Genomic DNA, 11,263 nt, shown 5'->3' on the forward strand with positions numbered 1-11,263 from the left:
AGTGGTCAACAGACAAATACATAACAATTTTGTGAGGACCAGTCTGTAATTCAACACCAGAGCCTGATACATGCTGTACCAAAATACCTGTTAAAGTATACGGATGTTTGATGTGAGGAACACAGAGGTGTAAAATACAGTTTAGGGGCTGAGAAAAACGTGGCTAGATGGTGTGTGACACTGGTGTGTGAGGTTTAGTCTTGATGGAAGGGGGGAAAAACAAGGAAACTCGCTGATGGAACCAAGATGTCCAGGATAGTGTTCATAGGAGAGGGTCAGCATAGAACACATGAAGAATGGACTGTGATGCTATCCACATGGTGAGGAGAGCAGCAGTGACAACGGACTAGAATATACAGCAGGTTAGGGGGGAAGAATAACATGGAAATGCATTAAGTAGGGGTCTTTGGAAGTCAAGTACCTCCAAGCTAATGGAAAGCCAGACCCTGTTCTATATACGTACAGTATATTATACTACATGTGTGTTAAATACTGTGCTATTTCAATAATACACAGTTACACACACACAGATATATATATATATTTACTTGCAGGAACTATGAGTATTTTGTGAGTGAGATGGACTGCTATTTATCAACATGCCTTATCAAATGATACGATGCCAATCAACATTGTCTGTCAGTCCCACAGTATTCAAGTGAAGCTATATGTAAATACATCAGCCTTGTTTGAAAATGAACTGGTTTATACCAACCAAAATCAAAAAGTTTTTGTTTTTTTTCCCAACTGTATTTCAGAGAAGCTGTAAATCATGGCGGTGCCTTTGGCCTGTGTGGTCTGTCTGTGCCTGTTGGTGGTCGTTACATGCGAGCCCTGCCTCATCATCAGCGAAATCAATGCCGACAACCCCAGACTGGACACCACTGAGTTTGTGGAGCTGTATCACACCAGTGGACAACGGGCTACACTGGACGGCTACACGCTTGTTTTTTACAATGGAAATGGAAATGTAGCCTATAAGGTGTTGGATCTCAAAGGCCACAGCACAGATGACAGAGGGTTCTTCCTGGTGGGCTCAGTGGACATGATGCCCAAACCTGCCATCCCCCTGCCTCCCAACACTGTTCAGAACGGTCCAGATGCCATCGTTCTGTACCACACATCTGCTGCCCGCTACAGTGAGAAGATGAACGTAACCTCCGTAGGAATGGTGGACGCCATTGTGTACATGACCCGCCGAACCGGGGGCGCGGAAATCCTTGCAGAAATTCTGACACCTGGAGAACAGGCGTTTGTGGAGGACGAAACAGCACTTGAGGGGGACGAGTCGATCGAGAGGTGCCTGCTCTCCGAGGATCGCTGGGGCTTTCAGGTGTCATCACCATCGCCTGGTCAGCGAAACAACTGCACCCCGCCTGCAGCTCCAGTAACCAGTCCAGTCATCACTGAGTTGAGGCTGGGGGGAGGGCAGGTGGAGGGGTTTGTGGAGTTCTCAGATGCTCCAGCTGCTGGTCCTCTGGTGCTGGTGGTGTTGGACGGGAGAACAGACACAGTCAGTGTGAGCATGGATGTGAATGTTGAGGCTTCCAGGAATCTTTTGGTCTCCATGACTATAGAGAAAAAGTACATGAAAGGTCAGTGGGAGCCCTTGCAGCGGTTCATTGCTGTTCAAGACGCCAAAAGACCTAATTTGTCTATTTTTTTCTTAGGAGATGAGTCTGGAGCAGTGGCCATTTACAGCGGCAGAGCTTCAGACTTCCCTGTGGGCAGTTCTCTGAGCCAGATACAGCCTTTAGATGCCTTTGTGTTCGCAGGGCCTGGAAAAAAGCCTAGCGCCAACCTCACAGAGACTCTCATCCCTGGCAGACAGCCTTACCAACTCAGCAACAGGCAAGAAACACGGACAGGTTTCTATTCATATGCAACACAGAACATGTGAGAGAGGGGAAGGAAGAGGTTCAAATGGTATTGTTTAGTGAAATGTATATCTATGGCACTCACCCAAAGGTTGCAAATGTAAATTTCAGTGACATATATTGTACCTAAAAAGATAATCACATTGATTGTTAGTCAGCCAAAAATACAGCAAAAATAGAAACACAAAAGAGAGTTATAAACAACATTACTGTATGTATATTTAATTCTATCTGTCTTCCATCTATTCTGTATATAAATAACAAAGGTAAGCCAAAGATACAGCATAGGAAGAAAACATGTAATGCAATCAAATATAGAGAATCTAGATAAAAATGACAGCTAGAATTTAGACCAGAAATGACTAAATGTTAGCGAAGAAGACATTTGTGTATGGATCTGATGTAAAAGTTTTGTGTGTGTGTTTTTTTTTAAACATTGTGAAAATGTTTTGGAGGGATTTAGTCACTCACACTGGTCATCTTGTGACCGTTTATATTTTTTGCTGACACTTTTCCTGTGTCAACATGTGGCTGCCGTTTGAGACACAGATTCCACGTAGGCTGAGGTTTGATGCAACATGTATATGTTGGACAACAACAACAACTTCAGCAGCTCACCTAATCCCAATTTAAAACCAAATCTGCATTTAACCTCACGGTGGTGCTAGAACAGAGGCTTGATGATGATGCTGTCAGATGGGGTCATTGTACAGGGAACAGTAACCGCAGGTTAGCTGTGCATTTGATTTATATCTAGAAAGTCCTACCTAGAGTAAGTTATTATCTATTGTATATGATTGATTTATTATTTATTATCTTACACAAAACTACATCGATTTTGGAGTTGAATACTCCAGATGTGTCACGGTGGTTGTTTCCTAAAGATTCTCTTCTCTTGACAGTCTGAGAGAGGGAGGTTTCTACCTAAGTCGCTGTGGCGTGGCCTCCTGGTCCAGAGATCCTGGTGCCTTCTGGGAGGCTCCACAAACACCTGGACTCCCCAACCAGTGTCCGTGGCCTAAGATCTGCCCTTACAGTTTTGGTCAGTGTTTGACTGAGTGTCACGGTCTTCATTTCTGTATACATGTAACAATATAAACACCAGGCACTGTTGTGCTGGTTCATGGCTGGTATGTAAGTACTGGTTGTTGTAAGGGATTATAATCTGTAACCATCAATCTAGTAGTAGCTTCCTTTTTTTTTTCAAATAGGAAATAGACAAAAAACAAACATTTTCTGTATCCTTACTACACTAGACAAGATTTGCTATCATTTAAAGATATTTTTAAAGCACTCATACTGTCCTCTTAGATGTGTTAATATTTTAAAGCATTCATACTGTCCTCTTAGATGTGTTAATAAATGTCACTAAAGTGATTTAATTTGAATGATTTATTTTGAATGGTCCAAGTCAACCTGCAGGCGATTCTGGAAACAGAGGATTTTTTTCAGCTGTAAGTTGCTTGCTGCCATCTAGCTTCAGCCTCGGGAAGTGAAGGCAGCAATGGCTCCACTCCATGGACCTGGAATAAACTTTGAAAGTGTTAAAGTCTGTCATGGGAAACAGTGCTGCCTGAAGTTGTTTTCAACTGACTTTGGTTAGGGTTATATTCTAACTTTCTCCAATAAATGCTTGTGTGTGCGCTCCAGTGAATCCAGGAGGCACCGATTCACCACCTCACCTCCCACCATGGGGCAACAGTGACTTCCTGATCAACGAGGTGAACACGGACACACCAGGGACAGCCGAGGACGGGGAGTACATCGAGCTTTGGCACCCATCAGGACGCCGGGTCTCACTTCAGGGAATCTGGATTCTATTATTCAGCGCACACAACAATAAACCGTACAGAGAGATCAGCCTCAGTGGACACTTCACCACCTCCAAGGGTTACTTCCTGTTGGGCAGTGATAGGTTAGTCCCAGCTCCTTCACTCCGCCTGCCTCCCAACACCATCCAGAATGGGCCGGATGCCATGGCGTTGTACCGCAGCCCTTTTGGGCCACCTTCAGCTACACAGAGAGGGATCCCCACCAAAGGCCTGTTAGATGCAGTGGTGTACCGCCAGAGAGGGTCAGACAAGGAGGCTCAGGAGCTGAGCAAAGCTCTGACACCAGGACAACTGCCTCTGCTGGAGGATCCTGAAGTTCTGCCTGGTGACGAGTCTCTGAGTCGCTGTAGAGGACTTTACCCCTTCGACCTGTCTGCCTTTTCTGTGAGTAGACAAGAAGAATCATCTTTCCAAACGTTAGTAGTCATTGTTAGTAGTTGTTTGATTTAAATGGTGACATTGCGACATCTCATGCTAATTCCACAGATGCGAGGTGGCTAATATTTTTCAGTATTTAATACTAGGCTCCCCGGGTGCTTAAAGATGCTCACTGTTCACTTTAGTGATGGAATTAAAGCAGAGGTCACATTTGGTTGTGTGCAGTGACGTGCTGTGTCACAATGACAAGCAGTAGTTCAGTTCACTTTTGTGTTATTTAGCACTTGCCTTTTTGGACTGTATATGTCATTAATTCTACTGACAACTTACACTACAGACCTTTAAACCATTTCCGTCGTGTTAACATGTGACATATGTATTAATCATCACAGGTGGCTCCTCCCACACCTCTGAGGGACAACAGCTGTCCACGCCCATCTCCCGCACCTGAAGGTGTGGTCATCAATGAAGTAGCCAGTGAAAGCTGGACCCATCACAGCAACCAGAGGGCTTTCGTGGAGCTGCACGGTCCTCCTCTGACTGAGCTGCGAGGCTTGTTGTTGTCAGTGTTTGACCAGGAGCGCAGCGGCACGGTTATGGCTCTGCCCCTGACTGGATCAATCAATACAGATGGATTTTATGTTATTGGAAATGTCAGTGGGGCAGGTGAGAGCTGGGGTAGACACACGTTAAAATCAAAATGAGATCAAACTGTGTCACAGTACAGAGAGATGGGATGAGATGTACTTGATAAGACAAGATATATGAGGATCAATTAAGACAAGGTGAAATGTGGTTAAAAATACAGGAGTGATGAGTGGTGTGTTAGATAAGAAGAGGCAGGAAAGTAAGAGAGCAACAAAGGTGAGTTGATAAAATTAATTTTGAAGAGATAATTAGCATGAGGTTACACCGGAGCAGATTAGATTATATGAGATGAGTTTTTGATAGGATACAATAGCAGTTGGTCAGATGAATTAGCTGAGATCAGAGGAGATACAAATGTTTAATAGACTGCTAGTAGCTATTTAGATGATGATGTTGTTAAATGCTGGATCAACTTTTAACAACAGTATTTAGTGACAATAGGTAGTGATGCAACCCGTGTCCACCCTGCGAACCAGTCTGTTTTAATCTGACACTGTTAGGCTGTAACCCATGACCAAAGTTGAAACTTTCTCTTTGCATCCAGTTATACTGTACCACCACTCACTGTGCTCCCTCGTCTCCTCTCTCTCCTGCATAGATCAGACGTTTCCTGAAGGTTCCACGGTTCCAGAGCGAGGAGCAGTGGTTCTGTGCTACGACCTCTTCAGTATCTGCAGAGCGGGCACGGCCTTGACCAACTCCAGCCTCCGAGACGTGCTGGTGTTCAGTGACAACAGGAAACTGCTCTCCTCCCTGCCCACCAATAGAGGGAGCCCTGTTCTTCCAGCACACAGGTAGAATCTGCACCAACACAGAATAAGTTTAACTGTCATGTAATCTATAATTAATTGTCATAAGTTAATTCTTAGGATAATTAATTATAGATTTAATTACATTATAATTACTTAAAATAGATACATTTCAAAGCATCCCAGCTTTTACATTTTAGAGAACATGCAAGAAAAAAACACATCAAGGGTGATAAAGTGAAGCATATTCACAAGGTAATGAAAATAGTATTATTATTGTTTGCTAAACAAATGATTAAATGTAGGGTAAATGTTATCCATGGAAAGGTTAACTGTTAACCAAAAAGGTTAGCCAACCATTTCTTTAATGTTGCAAAAAGTGCCACAATGCAGCCAAATGGTAAGAAACACATACTTAGCTCAACAACGAAAGCCGAGAGACTTCAAAGTAACAGTCACTCTCAGTTAAGCAGAGACAGAAAAATATACCAAAAAAGCAAAAAAAAGTTGGACCATATATATTTCAGAAAACAAAATTCAATTCCCATGTCACCCATTTAGAGAATTGTTGTTGTTATTTTAGGGTCAGCAACCAGCTGAGGACCTCAGGCCAGGTTGTGGGCCCTGTTTGCTTGTTAGGTTTTTGGTCACAGTTAGACAGGAACAATGACCATGGTAACCCCCCCAGAACACTGCTAATTACTGTGGGCTAATGATCACAACCTGCCTGAACTGCCTGCCGTCCCACATCTACCTGACGATGCACAAATTAAGTGGTGGGTAGCTCTCCATAAGAAACTGGAAAACATGTTTTTCAGAGTGAGATCCTGTGGAGAGCAATTACAACCTTCCTTTGTAATCAGACATGATTTTAGTTATTGAATACACCATTATTAGCCAGATGTGTCCGTTTGAATTTATTGATAAGGATGTTTATGGATGACTGTCAGGTCTGAGGCAGTGACTATTCTGACACAGTGCCCACAGCTACAGTACAGTAGCTTCCTTTGAAGTCTGAAGAAAACTGTAAAGCCTAGTGAAATGTTAAAATAAAACTTATTGCTACAAAACAGTACTTTGCAGACTCAAACGTACTGTACGTACAAGTAGTACTATGAAAAACCAAAAACAGCTTGAAAAATAAGACCTTTTTGTGTGGACTACTATGCCTGAAAAAGTTTGCTGTTTAGTTGTTTAATAAATGCTACAAGGCTAACCTTACTGGTGCTGTCAACATTCCTACCAAACAACAACAACAAACGTAGTTTTAAATCATCACAGAATATTTCTGTAATTTGACTTCAAAATATTTGACTGTGTACAAGCTTAAATCTTAAATCTCCTGTTGCATCTGTGCAGATCAGTAGAAGACGGCATTGTCTCCCTAGGCCGGTGTTCATGCTGTGAAGTGAGAAGCCCCTACTCCTGGACCACCTCCTCCCAAACTCCTTTTTACCCCAATCTGTGTCCGAGTCCTGCCTTTTCAAGTCACATCAACCTTTGCATTGGTCCTCTGTCCACGGAGCACTCAGGAGGTAAAAGAATTAAAAACGCCTGGGTTAAAAAATAAATGTCTTAAAGTATCGCTTTTAAGGTAAGGGTCGATTTGTCTTTTGGCTGGTGGCTTTTTCCAGACTGCAGTAGCGGTCTGATCCAGGTGATGTGGGTCACTGCAGCGGCTGACTACCTGGAGAGGAGGTGCCACTGTGGGATCTCCCCCTTCCATCTAGAGGGTGAGATATGTCTGGACTTGCCTATGGTTTCTAATCACCAACAACAATAAAAAGGTCTTTAGGCCAACGACCCAGTCTCAGGTTTCTAACAAAGTGAGAGCTGTGAAGGTGATGGGTTCTAACAGATGTTGGTGTTTACAAGTTTCTTCATGTTTGCTCCCTTGACAACAGTGTCTAATAGCAAGCATCAAATTTACTCTAAAATGCCAGGTTAGTTCAGTATTGATGGATAGGATAGAATTTAATTGGAGCCTAAAAATAGCTTGCTCTGTATCGGTAACTACAGGAAGCTATAATTAAAAAAAAAGACAGCTGTTTTAAAGACAGTGTGAGGAGTTAGAAATGACCCTCAACAAAAGACTATTTTCACAGACTATTAATCAAAATAATCACAGCTGACTTAAGGTCGACTGCTAAAAGCTGAAATAAAGAGCAGTCACACCCGAGTGCACTTCAGTTTCAACCTCACAGCAGTAGGAGTGTGTTTTAACGCAGAAGTAAGTTCATAGAATAATAACAATGAAATGATCTTTGCCTTCATTTTCCAGAAACCAACTTCTCATGTGCGTCTGATTGGCTGCGAGTGTGGGGAAACATCCAGGCTCTGTCTAACCATCAGAAGGCCCTCATCATTGAGGCTTCGCACACGGATCCTTCACAGGACATGTGCTCTTCACCCACAACAGATCGTTATAAGAGCTCAGGTCAGAATAAGTGCACGCTCCTACTGAGGTCACAGCTTAAATCTCTTGGATTAAATTCCTTTCAAACCAAATGTTTCTAAAGCGTTACTATGTATTCAGCACAGAAGAAAATATGTTTTCAGGGTTTCAAGGTTTTCAATTACGTTCTGTTTGGCCTTTGAGAACTACTGTACTGCGGGGCTCTGTATATATAATCTTTGGAAATAGATAGTGGAAATACGCAAAGTGCATTAAAGGATAGAAACAAATGTAAATATGTCTTTTTTTCTCCACTGCAGCATCAACCCTGGGTCTACAAATCGGCTTGATTATATCACTCCTTCTGCTGCTGGGATTAGGAGCTGCTCTTTTCACCTACTTCTACAGGAGGAGGTAGGAACCCATTACTAAATATAGGAGCTCCCTATACAAAGGATGTTCAATTATCTGAATTCTTCCATCACAATGCCGAGAATTTGTTAATTGTGACTTTTTGTTCACTGATTAGTCCTTTCATACACGGTGTTTAATATGACAATTTCCTTAAATGAGTAATGGTCATCAACTCATTAGGATGTCTTTTTTTATCTTTAAATTTGTTATTTATATTAGAGTAAATATATTTAAATATATTAGAGTAAATTATTTATATATATTAGAGTAAATATATATAAATATATTAGAGTGAATTATTTATATAAGAGTAAATGAGTAAGTGACACACAGACAGCATATGACACCAAATGAAATAATAATAAATAAAATATATAGTTGATCTTGGGACTGTTAAATAATTTATAATTATAATTATAGTTTTTATTGTCATTGTAACACGGGGATACAATGACACTGAAGCCATCACCTAAGTGAACACCCACAGAGCAGTGAGTGGGGACACTGCCATGCTCAGAGCACCTCAGTGGTAAATTCAAGAGACAGAAGTAAATCAAACAATTAATAATAACAGTGACAGCACACATATCAATATTATATTATAATACACAATAATTGCTGTTATTATTGTTGTATGGTGAAGTTTATCAGAATATTATTATTAAGTAGAATAATATTCAGATGAGACCAAAATAGGTGATAAAAAAAATCATTTAAAAAGCAATAATATAATGGGTTAAGTTTGTAACCATATTAAGTAAAAAGCACTAACTAATCTTCCACCAGGAGCAACTTAGCTAAGAGCAGTAACTGCCTAAAATTCAGGGAGTAACAAAAGCAAAGTTTCAACGTCCAGATATTAGTGATCCATTACAGTGTATTGGATATTGACCAGCCCGCTCTAGACCCCCACTGTCTTTAAAAAAAATGATTAGCTCTATTCATTTCCATGATCGACTCAGAAACCATAGGAAAACATCACAACTAAGCCAATGTAATCAGTGCATTGGCAGTGTAGTAATTATTCAAAGTGCGGACTAAAGTAAATGACCCCACGAGACAAACGACTGTTTAATAATAAATTCTGTTGTTTACTTGTTTGCAGGCGTCCTCTGGATTATTACACCATGGAGTTGAATGAGCACGCAGAAGGACTATCGGATCTATAATTCAGGTCTGCGATCACTGCGTCTGCCTCTGGAGGTTCTCTCACATGTTGGAGGATTTCTGCAGAGACACAAAGGCATTGTGATTATTGAGTAGTCCCCACAGGTTCATTTGACCTGCTCCCAGTGATTCTGTGCTTGTTTGGTGGCTGCCCTGAACAACAAGTGTCCTTCCCAGTTTACTGTCTGAGAAATGACTTGTCGTTGTCTGTTTTTGCGGCATCTTCTGGACCCCCTAATAGACAGTCAGCGACAGGACATCCCATTTGGGCCTGAGTAGAATTCTGAGGACGTGTGAAGGTAAAGTGTTTACTGTACAGCAACTGCTGGCCACTACTTTATAAAGATTGTAAAGGGAGGTTTTATTCTAAATACTTGAGTATTACGTGGTTCATTTTGTTGACTTGTGTATGTTACTGTGGAGCACAGTCTGTCAGTGTAAATATGATATTATTTTCACTTTTCTTGGTTTTAAAAGGTCTTATTCGGGATGATCTGACTAGTACTCACATCTTTTATTCAGAATTAGATACGGTTCTGATGGTTCTACTAGTCCGATTAAGACCCATGACTCCCACAAGCAGGTGTGTCCAATGTTTGGCACTGAGCCCATTTGATTTTTGATTCATTTGATTAACAGTTACACCTTAAAGTCCATTCGTATTGATTAATCCTGACACCCCCCCCCCAACCCCCATTGACATATATTTGTTATGTTTTGAATGGTAACTATCTTTCTTTGAGAAAAGGACAACAGAAAAATGAAATGTCAAACATACACTTTGACTTGTTCATTCAGAATAACTTGCCTTTTATCCTTAATGCTGAATGCACTCGTTTGGAAGAGTACTTTTTGGGAACGTTTAGCTGTTTCATGGGCAAATCTTCAGCAATATTTTTTAGCACATTAGGGATATTTAGTCCATATTATGGCTACTTCTTATCTTCTGGTTAATGTTAAACATTTTAATTCTCCCTGCTGTCTTCTGCCAACTTTAAGCTAATTAATTTAGCACTTGGGTTTTTCCACATAGTTGTGTAATGTTTTGGCTAATTTAAAAAGAATAATTAATTTAGAGTGGCATTAGGGTTTTTTCTTTCAGTGCTGTTGTACTTAGAGACCTTAAAGATGTGCTCTTATGTACAAAATAACATATATATGTATATATATATAGTCATATACAGAACTGTGTTTTACTACTGACATGTTTCTGGCTGACATGCGAGCAGTTAGCATGCAAGCCACAAACATCCCACCAATCCAACAGCTGTGTCCTATACATATATTCATTAAATCTGCCCCCTTAAAAATATTTTTAGAAAAGGACATTTTGGATTCTTCGACTACAGAGTCTTGAGTTTCATTTTTGTTTTATGTGAATGACTAACCTGCGATTGTTTATAACCACTTGTTTCTGCTTTCTTAGCCCCTGTTTATTTTTCTCGAATGAAATATATATGAACATGCAAAATGGTGTTTTGTTAAATGATGTAATTTTTTTTTGTTTGTCATTAGTTTGGAAGAAAGAAATTAGACCTTTTGATGTGTAACCTGTCCACAGTGGCTCAGACATCTCTACTGTTGCTTTTTTACTACTTATTATAAGTGAAAAATGAGATGAAAATGTATAAATGGATTGTTTTACAGTGGAGTCCATATTGAAATGAAATATCAAATCTACTAAGACCTAAAGTGCCATTAAATAAACACAAACGTTATCCTTAAAAATTCTTCTTTTTTTTTTGTAGCTGTGCTACTTACCTTGTTGTGTTGCTTTGCACTTCTTCAAAGATGCACAAACAT

At 40.6% G+C, this 11,263-nt stretch overlaps 1 protein-coding gene across 2 annotated transcripts in view; it reads left to right on the forward strand.

The window, feature by feature from the left end:
• LOC103381695 (uncharacterized) overlaps positions 1 to 11,188 on the forward strand; it is a 28,681-nt gene extending 17,493 nt beyond the window's left edge. The window contains exons 2-12 of one of the 2 annotated variants that reach the window (XM_008314183.3): positions 751 to 1,595; positions 1,671 to 1,851; positions 2,780 to 2,919; positions 3,528 to 4,093; positions 4,480 to 4,753; positions 5,334 to 5,529; positions 6,844 to 7,019; positions 7,119 to 7,217; positions 7,766 to 7,921; positions 8,200 to 8,293; positions 9,399 to 11,188. In XM_008314183.3, coding sequence (XP_008312405.1) covers positions 773 to 1,595; positions 1,671 to 1,851; positions 2,780 to 2,919; positions 3,528 to 4,093; positions 4,480 to 4,753; positions 5,334 to 5,529; positions 6,844 to 7,019; positions 7,119 to 7,217; positions 7,766 to 7,921; positions 8,200 to 8,293; positions 9,399 to 9,462 — 2,769 coding nt within the window. In that variant the 5' untranslated portion in view covers positions 751 to 772 and the 3' untranslated portion in view covers positions 9,463 to 11,188. The remainder of the gene's footprint in view (positions 1 to 750; positions 1,596 to 1,670; positions 1,852 to 2,779; positions 2,920 to 3,527; positions 4,094 to 4,479; positions 4,754 to 5,333; positions 5,530 to 6,843; positions 7,020 to 7,118; positions 7,218 to 7,765; positions 7,922 to 8,199; positions 8,294 to 9,398) is intronic. The other variant, XM_008314182.3, reaches the window with a different exon arrangement.
• The last annotated feature ends 75 nt before the right edge of the window (positions 11,189 to 11,263 follow it).

This window comes from Cynoglossus semilaevis, chromosome 8 (genome assembly GCF_000523025.1).
Source record: "Cynoglossus semilaevis isolate Cse_v1.0 chromosome 8, Cse_v1.0, whole genome shotgun sequence".
Lineage (NCBI taxonomy): Eukaryota > Metazoa > Chordata > Actinopteri > Pleuronectiformes > Cynoglossidae > Cynoglossus > Cynoglossus semilaevis.